The sequence below is a fragment of the Mustela lutreola genome, chromosome X (assembly GCF_030435805.1).
Source record: "Mustela lutreola isolate mMusLut2 chromosome X, mMusLut2.pri, whole genome shotgun sequence".
Classification (NCBI taxonomy): domain Eukaryota; kingdom Metazoa; phylum Chordata; class Mammalia; order Carnivora; family Mustelidae; genus Mustela; species Mustela lutreola.
This window is the reverse complement of record NC_081308.1, coordinates 129,657,529-129,669,557: the sequence shown is the minus strand read 5'-3', so window position 1 is coordinate 129,669,557 and position 12,029 is coordinate 129,657,529. Positions and strand designations below refer to the sequence as shown.

General features: G+C 53.7%; 1 protein-coding gene across 3 annotated transcripts; it reads right to left on the bottom strand.

Annotated features, from left to right (window-relative positions):
- Window positions 1-4,238: 4,238 nt before the first annotated feature.
- On the bottom strand, window positions 4,239-11,818 carry PRRG3 (proline rich and Gla domain 3). Of its 3 annotated transcripts, none has more exons than XM_059158095.1 (4): window positions 11,697-11,818; window positions 8,444-8,482; window positions 7,414-7,574; window positions 4,239-7,096 (listed from the first exon to the last, which is right to left on the bottom strand). In XM_059158095.1, the coding sequence occupies exons 2-4, from the start codon at window positions 8,448-8,450 to the stop codon at window positions 6,569-6,571; spliced, it is 696 nt and encodes a 231-aa protein (XP_059014078.1). In that variant the 5' UTR covers window positions 8,451-8,482; window positions 11,697-11,818; the 3' UTR covers window positions 4,239-6,568. The 3 variants fall into 3 exon arrangements, with proteins under 3 accessions (XP_059014078.1, XP_059014076.1, XP_059014077.1); XM_059158093.1 differs by lacking the exon at window positions 11,697-11,818 and adding an exon at window positions 11,155-11,398; XM_059158094.1 differs by lacking the exon at window positions 11,697-11,818 and adding an exon at window positions 10,882-10,953.
- Window positions 11,819-12,029: the final 211 nt, after the last annotated feature.

Here is a 12,029-nt window from a genome sequence, read left to right as displayed (position 1 = left end):
AAACTAACATATGGAAACTTGGGTCCTAATTGGAGAATATAATCAATCAACACATTTTATTTCACTGAATACTGGCCTAGAGTCAATGTGCCAAGTTCTAAGGAAGAAGTGAGGAGAAAAATGTTTTACATGTTCCCTGTTATTGCGGAATTAAAAGTTGGGCAGGAGGAGGTGTGGGGACACTAACAGGTTGGACAGTCAACAGGAAAACAAAACCAAAGTGACCTCCAAAGAAGACAAGCAGTGTCAAGTGAGTGGCTGGGGTGTGGGGCAATCAGGAAAGATGCGGGTTCCCACGACAAGGGTAGCACTTCCTGTCTGCCGGCCCTTGGTCAAAGGGCCATCCTTCCCTCAGCTATCACAGGTGTGTTGGGAGGATGGTCTCAGTTAATGCACCCACAAGGCCTGGCACACCCTAAGTGCTCGGTAAATGCTGGCTATGTTTATTTGCAAGCACTATCCCTCCATCCCTTCACTAGGTGCAGTCTCGGACCAGCAGCTCCAAGAGTTTGGCAGTAATACAGGATGGAGGCTTGGGGAAAGAATGAAAAAAGGGACCCAAACCACACCCGGCAGCAGTCTCTGCCCCCTTCCCTGCCATCACTCCTTTAAGCCCCTGCCCCTGACTTGCCTTCACGCTCTATAAGCAATCCCAGTGCCTTGGCCCCACAACCGGTGGTCTTGTGGTACAGCAGGCAAAAAAGAATGGGAGGCCCAGTCCCTCAGATGGTGCCCTAACAAGAACTTTGGGACCCTGAGACCTCCCTCGTGTATTAGCTTCTTCACATGGGCTAGCCTGGGACTCTAAGTCACTGCCTAGAATGCTGGTTTCTGACAAAAAGAGTCCAATGTTCAAATTCCATATCCAGAATGTGATCCCACCTGTGTCCTGGAGTCTCCTTGAAGACTATTCATTTGACTTCTCCACATCCCCAGAAGGCTGGCATCACTCAACAAGCCAGTCCCCGATAAGAATGAAACCCAAGGCCCCTGGCTGGCAGTTCCAGCATTTAGCCTCCACATCCAATCCTTGAAGGAGGCCCTAAGTTTCATTGTCATTTTCTCATCACTGCCATGGCTTTTCCTATTAAAGTGTGGCTTATTTTCATTACCGGGGATTGGCCCAACTTACATTGGCAATGCCCCACAGCCATATCTCACCCCACACCAACAGCTGGGAGTGTTTGGGGCTAAGACTACACTTCCAAGAAGGGGAAGCTAAGGCATCCTTGTCCTCTGAATGCTCTCTGACTTTTGCCATCATCTGAACTTGGGAAACAGAGTCAGGGCAAAGCCTGAGCTTTAAATTCTACCTCCACAGGACACAGAAAAATTTCTCCCTCCCACCCGTCCCCCAGTCTGAAACCAAGCAAGGCATCCTTTTAGCAAGAGGCAACTCTGTTAGTAACCAGGGATCAGGTGACAGGGAAGTTGCTAACTTGATTTGTGACAGACTTCACTAACCACATCCCTGGGGGATGGGTCAGGAGATCATCTTACACACATGAGGACAATCTTTAGGACCAAGGACATCTCTACGTCCTGCTTCTAAACTGGTTTGGGCTGTTTCCTTATCTACAGTCAGACTTCTGGGAGAAAAAAGTTTGGCCCACAACCATCCATTCCCCTGTGAAAGTTTGGGAGTCGGCAAGAATCCAAGATTGATGAGGAGAGGACACAAGTGAATGCCATGTGCTTTTTATTATTATTAATTATCTTCTGGTACAGAAAGAGACAAAATTTAACAGCTAAACGCAACAATTATAAAAAGAGAGAGAGAATCAGAAGCAAGTTTGTTGGTTGCTCCCAGGCTCCAGCGAAATTCCGACATACTACTGAATGTACAGATTTCCCAGCTGACATGGGTCAACACATGGATACAAGCACAGTTTAAAGTGGTACAAAAATGAATCCATTTCACAGTAATCATGTCAATAAGCTCAGTTGCACATTATCAGGATTTCCGCTGTCACAAATTCACAATCACAGAGTGAAATAGCAGGTGTGTTCAGGCCTGGGAAAGTGGCATCCGGAAGGGGGGACAAATTGAGAGGCAAAAGCAGCTGTGGGATTTTTTCCAATCTTGAATATCTGTGTTAATGCTCAGGCTGGGGGGCGGGGGAAGGGCAGGCACTGTTCAACGGTCAGATGTCTCAGGACAGTGGAACAACTGTTGAGGCAATGAGCCCGAGGGGGGGTGCTATTTGGATATCCTTGTCAGAAAAATTCTTGCCGGAGAGAGACTCACTGCCCACAGCCTGCGAAAGGAAAAGCTCCCTACGTTTAATATTTGGGGGCAAATGATGGGAGTGTCCAGTGTGATGGCAAAACATCTGCCTTACAGAATATTTAGCAAGATGCACAGTTTCGTTACTTTAAATTACAGGCTAGGAGAATGGCAAGCAGCAGCACCCACCTTTCTCACAATGGAGAGAGACCAAGAAACTATCTTACACAGAAAGAGCCTTACACACGAGAATTGCTGAACCCCAAAGCTGAAGGCACGGTGAAGGGATCCCTGATATCGTGAGCCTTTTATTTGAAAAATGTGCTCATTTTAACTAGATCCCTCTTACACATAGAACTCTGAAAATTGACTAAAGCGAAGACTATTTCAAATTTTTCTACAGAGCAAGAATGGCAGATACCATGAATTATCTTAAGTTGTGATTTTCTATAAGTTCTGAATCAGTGGGCTTCAAATTAATAGGCTTTTACCGTAGTTGCAGGCAGTCTGATTACAGTACTTCGAAATTAGCTAATTATACTGATTAGTATGAGCAGAGTTCAGTGGGGAGGATGTGCTTGTTTCTGAATCGGCACAATCCTGAAATGGAGCTTCATTACTTGTTAAGCTGAAAAGCTTTGCTGCCCAGCTCTCCATCTCGGCCTTGAACAGGAGAGCATATGCAAGACATACCACACAGGCACACTCCTAGAAGCACAGAGCGTAGGTGAATAGGAGCCCCCCCCCCCCACACACACACACACACTTTCCCCCATCCCAGACAAAAGAACAATCTAGAGGCAGTGTTGTTTTTTCCTTCTTCTCATGGCATACTGTTTGGTTGTCAAAAGATCAATCCTCAGCCAGAGAGGAACCATCTGGCTCCAACTCCTTAACAAAAAGACTTTCCTGTCCCAAATTCCTCATATTCAGGCCATCAGAAAGGCCACATCCAACCCACCGGGCAGATTCCTGTTTTCCTAAGCACCCTATGGAATTCACACTAATGGCAGTGGGATTCGCAAGCTGAAGAGGAGGCACCTGTGTGCCTCACCCTTTCTCTTGTGCTTTCGTCTTGAAAACCCCAGGCAATGGGGAGTGGCATGTAAGGACAGGTTTGCGATTCTTGTTTTTAAAAGTCGTAATAAAAAGTTTTTTAAAGCCTTTTCTCTTTTTTCCTAATGAAAAATATCTGAATAACTAGCCCCACCATTACCAAAGTCAATAGTCACACATTTTTCCACCAAAAAATAAAAAGTAAAGTAAAAAGGCCCGGGAGTGCTCAGATCTCCTTCAGCTGTTGTTACCCACAGAACAGGAGCAGAGGCGGGGGACACCAGGCCAAAAGGGCGCGTGAGTGGGGGTCCCACAGAGCGGAGGCCCGCAGGGTGGAGCTGCCTAGTCTTCTCCCAAAACTTTTTGTGAAGTTGGGGCAGAAGGTGGTGACTTCGTGGGGCTTGGACGGTTAATCTCAGCTTTCCTCCCTCAGGGCCCTGTGAAAAGGCTGTCCAGCCCCAGGAGGTGACATTCCTCCCTTCAGACCAGAATCCTCCTGGTACAAATATAGCCACATACTGGCTACGGTTTCAGATAAGCATATGAGAAAAGGCAACGTGCACACGTGTGCAGGCACGCATGCACGCAAGCACGCAAGCACGCACATGTACACACACACACACACACACACACACACACACACAAAGTCCAAAAACAACAAAAAGTGGCTACTACAGATTTAGCATTGTATCAAACCAACGACCATACAAAGACAGAGTTTGAAAAGATATATACAGAGCATTCATAAAAACCAAATGTGCACCGCGAGCAGTTATGACCGTTGTGTACTGTACAGTCTTTGTTTCAACAATATACTGCAAAAACGTCCCAGAGACACAGTGGCAAGCCCACCTGGGAGAATCCTGCAAAGCAATTGCACAGCACACAGGCTCCTAGGAGCTGCCTGTGCGCTCTCCCCGCAGGCCCTCGCTCAGCGCCCGAAGGACGGCGCACGTGCTGTCCTCCAGCAGGCCAGGCTCCTGCTTCCCACTGCTTCCCACCCCCACCCAGCTTGGCAGGGAAGGGCTCAGCAGATGCCAAAGGCAGCGGGCATTCCTTGGCATACTCCCTTCGGCTCTGGTCACCAGGGCCCATGCCTGGCTCTCTTCCCCCACGCTCGCAGGTCACACACAGGCACCTGCCTGAGGAAATGCTGGGAGGGCAGGGCTGGCCCCAGAGCTTCCGGCTGCCCCAGGTCCTCCAACATGGCCAAACAGGAGTGAGTGACTGCAGCCTCTGTCGTGGAAAAAGCAAGGCCTTTCTAGGCCAAAAATAACTTTGTGGGGAAGGGCGGGAGTGTCGTGTTAGAGGCCCAGAGAGAAAGGGGAAGGAAGGAAAAGTGGAACGTACCTGGGCAGCGCCTCTAGCATCAGGGAGCCCTTGGGGAACGAGGAGGGGCAGAAAGTGTCAACTGACAGGAGACTGGTTCCCCGAGTTGAGACTCACCATCAGAGTCACGTGAGGGCCTCCACTAAGACCGGTCTCCTATAAGCTACACATTTCTAGAAGAATCTTCCTAAGGACAAACTGCACTAGCTCCCTGGTGCTTCAAGAACTGCGCAGGCCTGGGAGTGAGGGGGAAGGATGGAAACCCCCAACTGCCAGGTCAGGTTGTCAAAGCTGGTGGCCTCGTTGGGATAAGAACACAAGTTTCCTAAACTTGAAACATGTCCCAAGCAAGTCCTCAGGATGGGAGAGGCCTCCAGGAGTCGATATGGGGCCTTGAGACAGGGCTGCAGTCCAACAATGAGGCCCGATGTCTGTCTTGGAGAGCTGTTTAGACAGAAAGAAGCTTGTCTTCTCAGTGGGTTTTAAACTGTTGTGGTTGCCGATAGACCCTGGCTGTGCACTCTTTTGGACCCCACAAAAATTTGCTACATTTTTAAAAGCACCACAGAGGAAAAGTAATTTGGCACTGAGGCCGGCAGGAGGGACATGTAGGGCTGAGGGGATGCGGTGTCGAGAGTCTTTTACATGGTCGTGGTCAGTTAAAGGACAGGTCACTTCTGCCCCACTGCTGTCCAAAGCCTCACTGAAATGCAAAGGTGGACAGCTTCTGGGCCACAGAAAGGGGTTACTAAAGATGGACCAGCACCTGGCAATAACACAGCAAACCCTAGATGGGCCTTCGACTGCACGTCACAGGCTTCCCCACCTCCCCTGCCAGGAAATCTTTAAAAAGGTACATTTTAGGATCTTTTCTCCAGGTGGCCACCATCATTAAGGAGAAATCAGTCATCTGAAGTTCAAGTTCAACTCAATGCACCTGCTCATGAAAAGGGAAGTATCTTAAAAGTTCAAAGCCAGAAAGCACAGTGCTGACGAGGCCAAGTTTATGAGTTTAAGTCATTCTATTGGCCAACCAGTCTCAGTAGGAGAAAACTTCAGCTCTCGGCCACAGGGCGATGACTGCGCTCAGGCCAGTGGGTACCAGTTTTAGCACAGCCAGTACACATGTCTGGAAAGGCAAGGTCTTCAGAAGGCCAAGCACACTAGAACCAGAGTTAGCCTCCGGGATGGCCAAGTTCACACAGGCCTCTCACTCAGTCTGGCAGCTAGGCCCTTGTCCCTCATCCTTTACATATCCTGTCTTCCTTCCCGCTTGCTCTAAATATTCCTATTAGCCCGGTCAGGAGTGTGGGGATGGATGTTGGGGCAAGGGAGCATCACAAATCTGATTTCCCTCAGTCCCCTATGAATGGCCCAGGTGGTATTATTTTGTTTTATCGGGTTGGTCATTTGTTTATTTGTTATGACTCTTCTTTGTTGTTTTTGTTCAGTCTTTGTCCCTGTCCTCAAAATGTAAGTAAGGACAGAAAGCACAGGGCAGTTGAGGAAAAGGGGTTGCTGAAGGGCTAGCTTCTCTCTCTCATCTCTGTGGCCTAGGCTTTCAGACAGAGACAGGTCTCCAGCCAGCCGCGTGGCCCTGGGGCCTGAGCCTACAGACATTCTGGCCACAATCAGCTCAGTGGGGTAATACCTTTGGCATAAGAGAAGCCAGTTCCTGAAGGGACGACAGGATGGCGGGAGCATGGGGGCTTCTGGAAGAGCTGGGCTCTCTAGCCTTTGGCTCTCCCCAGGGGCTTTGACGCATGCGTGTTCCCTACCCCCTCCCCCAACCTGTCTCTGACAACCGACTTCCTACAAATCCAGGGTTAGGAAATTATTTGGCAACAGGAGGCTAAGGCTGTTTTGTGTTGGCACAGTCTTCAAAAAGTTAAAAAAAAAAAAAAAAATAGGAGACCCCTGAAGGAGGCTTTCAATCCGGACAGGACAGAAGTCCTACTACTTGTCCAAGCCAGGGTTGGTGGCCACTATCTCCTCATACTTTGGGGGTGGGTCACTATAAGAGACACTCGCCTCCTCACTGCTGCTCTCCTGGGGTGCAGTCACCTCCTCATAGGATGGGGGAGGAGTGGCACTGGACAGCCTGGAGAGAGAGAGCTCAGGGAGGTAGAGGGTGCTCTCAAGACGGACCATCGTTCTGCCCCCTCGACTGGGCCCTAGCACCACCTGCGGGTTGCTCCCTGTCTCACGGTGCCCAGAGGACTCCCCCTGGCTGTGCACAGTGCCGCGGTACACCATGACCCGGGGGAGGCTGTGCCCGGCGCGACTGGCTAGGTACCGGTTCTGAGCATACGAGGGGTGATGACGAGTGGCTTTCTGCAGCTGGCATCTCCAGATGATGAACAAGGCAATGACAATCAGCAATGCCACCCCTAGAAGGGGCACCACCACGTACATGGCATCTGAACTCTGTGCAGGGTCGCGGACTGAGTAGACCGCATTCGGGTACCCCTTCCAGAACTCCATCTACAAAAGAAGAAGGGCTGCTTACACTTGCATGCAAGACCTCGTGTCCCAGCTGAACCTCAGAGACCCTCCACCCTGCCCCACCCGACTGGCCTCTCGGAGCCATCCCAGAGCCTATGGGGAAATGCTCCCAAGTGAAGACGCCCCCAGAATCATGCAGCTGGGACTCTAAGGACATGTTGCCTGTCCTCCTGCGGCCTGAGACTGCGCTGCCTTTTTCCTTTGTTGCTTCTGACTGGCCTGAGATACCAGGGCCTGCTCCTGTCATTCCCTAGGCTCGCCCTGCTCCCAGAAGCCGGCCCCGGGGCAGCACATGCCGTTTTCTCTTTGTCCTCGAACACCTCCTTGACTTCTTCGTAGCTGCAGACCTCCTCCATGCACTCGCGCTCGATGGTGCCCTGGCGCAGCTCCTCCAGGAATTCATTGGCACGAGGGAACCGTTTCAGCACCGAATGGGCATTCTTGGCCTCCAGAAACACTGAGGAGAGAGCTGCACTGAAGCCTGCAACGGGCAGGTGCCCAGGCGCTCCTTCAAAGCAGACTCAGCCCAGAAACAGGAGCACAATGAGGAAGGGAAGCAAGACAAAGCCGGCCGGCAGGACACCACCCCAGATACGGCGAGGCCTTCGTAAAAGGGACAAAAGGGCTGACTTTCTCTGATGACGCAACATACCTGCTTAGAATACCACAGACCTCCGGTGTTTCGGAGGCAAATAGGATCTGACTGAGAGGGAAGGGCATGTTGCTGCAACCAAATCACCCCATTCGACTCGACCGGGTGAGGGCCCAGGCAGGAATGAGAAGGAATGAGAGGAACTAATAACCTAATAATCTCCTGAGTGGCCTCCTGTGTCGTCATCACTAGCCCGGCCCCAGGCAATCTAGTACTAGACAGAGCCGTCAGGTGCATTCAAATCCGAGAGTGCCTCTGGGAAGGGGGTAGCAGGATCTACGCGAAGAATCGAAGCTTCTGTAGACTGGACACAGATGCTTCCTGCCAAAATGTCCCAGAGTGCCCGCCATATAGACTTATTCCAAAGGGAGAACCCAGCTGCTGTCGGGCCGCCTGGCATGGCACCAGCTGTATGTCTCTGCAAACCTGAGCTAGTTTTCCTGCCAACAAGCCCCTCGTAGGGCCCAGGCAGGCAGGGCTCCACCAAAAAGCAGGCGCCCTTTCCCACAGCCTGTCATATTAGTTCCTCTCGTTGTGCATAGTGCCTGGGCAGGCATACATCTCCAGGGACAACCTGGGGACAGGCAAGCTGGAAAGGACTTGAAAAGCGAGCGTGACCTTTTCTGTGAGCTGGTGGGCCTGGGCCCTCACCCCTTGGCCTGGGGCCAACTCACCTGCCATTGCTGCTCCCTCAGGTCCAGCGTCTCACTTGCCTGGCAAAGGGAAAGAAGCAGAGTCACAAGGAAATCACAGCCCAAAGCCTACAGGGCACCTGCGTGGCCCTGGGATGTGACTCCCACCCCCACTGGTCAAAGGTCAACGAGGCACATCACCGCCTGTGCCACTCACAGCTTCCCATCGTTGCTCGAGCTCTCTTCCCAGAGCTCCCTAAGGCCCAGCAGAGCCCAAAGCTAACCTGCCAGCTCTTTGCCCCATGAACAGATTCAGAGACTGTAGAAGACCTAAGGGTTGACTTTATTCTTTGGGGGGGGGGGGAACCCTCCTACAGGCCAAGGTTTCTCATTCCTCACTTCCCTTAAAAACTCTTTGCGCTGTTGAGTCGGAAAGGAACTCAGAGAGACATAGAATTACGTGAGATCAAGCACATCAGCCGTGACAAAGACAGGAGCCAATTTTTGGAACTCATCTTTCTCACAATGGCAAGTCCCAGATACCTCTAATGACAAGCATGTTCCCTGAAAACGGGCAGCACACGTTGGAGAAGCAGGCCCTGGCAAAGTTTAACGCGACAACGGCAGGTGACCCGCCGTGTCTGTCCGCACCCAACAGGGTACCGAGGAGCTCCGGAAACTGAGATGCTAACTCAAAGCAAGTGTTGCCTCTAATGTGAGCGACGGTCCAAAAGCCTTGCTCCTGCTCAGGAATCATCCTGCCACTACGGAAGCTGTGACCACAGCACAGTGCTCTCCTTACCACACGCAGCCACTCACACACGTGTTCCAGTCACCTTGCTGCTCTCCTCCACAAGAAAAAGCTCTGGTTTTGTGACTAACTGGATGCAAACACGTGAATGGCATTATGCCGCCCTTTTTGCCTAGGCTGCCAGGAAGTTCAGTGTTGACACTGACCATCAAGCACGGATGCTTTTCCTCGCAGCGTGGTACACGCTTTTCTATTTCTGCGTTCAGAGCCTCATGTATGCTTTAAATATACCTTCTGATCCTTCCGGCAAACAGGTAGGCTACAAATCATACATAAAGTTAAAGCTAAAGGAAAAACAGCCGATCTCAGGTCCGTCTACGGAAACAGTGTCAAGGGGGATTTTCTCTTTTGAACCCCACAATGATCCCACCCAAAACTATCTGAGTGAGTCTGTCAACAGAGGGGTCTACCATTGTAAGAAAAGTGGGCCCTCTATGTTTTAAGAGTGAAGACGGACTATTTAATCCCCAAATTCTTCATTACTGATCTCTGGGGTTGTGGAGGGGAGGGGCTACGCCAGTCACGGGGTGTTTCAGGGTTTGAAAAGAATGAGTAAAAGCTGTACTAATAAATGAAGATAGGAAAACGCACACTTCATTGCCTATCACAGAGAGCTGCCGTGTTGTTTTTGTTCGTTTTTATGCAGAGAAATTACATAGCAGCTTACATACAGCCCCCTCTTGCCCCCAACACACCCGACTTTGGCGCATACACATCCACACAGATCAGAGCCGTGAATGCATGCTCTCCTGACACCTGCCAAAGTTACTAGCTCATTTTTAAGCCTCAGACAAGCCAGGAACTACCCCCGAACAGCTCACAGGGCCTACCCCATTAATAATTCTGTAGCTGCTGCTGCTGCTATGAAGCCGCCTCCCCCACCTTCCCCAAAATTTAGCGCCTGCTTCTTTCCCTATAAATACACCATCAATAGGGCGTTGCTATGGCAACAGTGAGGAAGCGTGAGGGCTCCAGGGCAGAGAATGCTGCTGCAGTCACGCATGTACTGTCCCTCCTACCCCTGGTGGATACTGTAAGGCTGACTGTAGGGTTAGGGTTAGTACTTTTTAACCCACTCCCCCCAGGAACACAGCTGAATCCTGAAGTCCTGGAAAGGAAGGAAGGCAGGGACTGGCCACCACAAAGACCTTCCTTAACCCCAGTCTAGGCTGAAGCTTCCAAATCACAGCCCTCTGAAACATTGCTCCCAAAGCCCCTCGCATGGGCACGGGAGGCCATCAGAGCACCGGATGTCCCAAGACGTGGCCTCCAAACCACTCCTGCAAATCCTAGCCCTTTCCATTCCCCTCACTCAGAACTGGTCGCCAGGAATGGCTTCTGTGGTCGCCAAAGCTCATGACTCATCAACCTGCCCAGTGACATGGAACTCCCAAATTATACTCCAGCTCGAACTCTGGGCCCTCCTTGTCCCCTTCCGCTCATGCCAGCCCTTAAAGTGCCCCTCCTTGCCCACCGTCGCCCGCCAGCTGTGCCCTGCCCAGGAACTCCAGCTTCTGGCCCAGCCACACTCTGCTCCTGGGTCTGCTCAAGACCCCCAACGCAGTGGTCCGGCCTCGCCCAGCCCCAATAGTGCCCCACGCCCAGCTCAGTGGCCCTGGACACCGAACCATGCCCTCGGGGCTGGGGCGCCCAACCCAAACGGCCTCACCGTTCTCTGGGCCCAGGAGGCGGCAGCCCTGTTTGCGCACGCAGCCCGCCACCTCGCTGCGGCGCCTCTTCCAGCAGGGCCCCTGTCCCCGCCCACCTGCTCCCCTTCTGCCAAGCCCCCCGCCCAGCCCAGCCGTCTCCTCCCTCCTTCGCTCCCGGCCCGCCGCCCTCCCGCCGCCCCGGGGGCCCCCGTAGCCGGCCCGCCCAAGGCCAGGGCCGAGGTGGCCTGGAGCTCCCGCCCCTCGCAGCCGGGCGCCCGGGCCCTGCCCGTTACCTCTGCACCCCCCTGCCCCTGCTCTCCTCTGGGGACTCCGCCGCTGCCTGCCCCCCACTCCCCGCTGTGCCCGGTGTGGCCTCGCGCCCCGCGCCTTGCGCGCCACCCTCGAGCGCCACGACCACCGTGCCCTGACCGCCAGGCCGCGATCGTCGCGCTGCACCGCGCGCCGGGCCGCGGGGCAGAGGGCAGGAGAGGGCTGGGGGCGAGAAGAGCGGGCCGAGGGGGAGGGAGGGCAGGCCGGCAAGCTGGGCCGGAGGGGCGGCGGCGCGCACCGAGCACCGCGCGCCCGCGCCCCACTCCGCCGGCACCGCCCCTGCCCCCGCCCGTGCTGCCAGGGGGCGGGGCCTGGCCGGCGGGCCAGGGGCGCGCCAAGGACCCCCGGCTAAAGGCGCGGGCACCGTCGTGCCTCCGGGCACCAGCCCTCGGAAGCCTAGGCGCCCAGGCGGGCTGGGGCGGCCGCGCCCAAGGCCCATGCGCCAGCGGCCCCGCGCAGAGCGCACCCGCTCCCCCACCCCCGACTGGCCCCGACCCAGGCTCACCTGTCATTGTGGCCAGCCCGCCCCCGAGTGCCAGCCGAGAAAAGAAGGGGCTCGGGCCAGCAGCTTGAGCCCACCTAGCCGGGCTCCAGCGGGCCGGCAGAAGGGCTGGGTTGAGGCTGCGTTCCGCCAATGACTGGGTGACCTTGGCTTCTTCACTTACCTCCCCCCAACCCTGCCCCAGGACGGCAGGCTTCTCTCCTGTCCAATCTGGCAAATGGGGAGAATCTTGCCTCCTTCACGGGGCTGCAGCGAAACAACGGAGGAAACGGGCTTGGGAAACTCTTGAAGCTCCGAAAGGGGAGAGGAAGGGGAGCGCGAGGGTGGGGGGGTGTG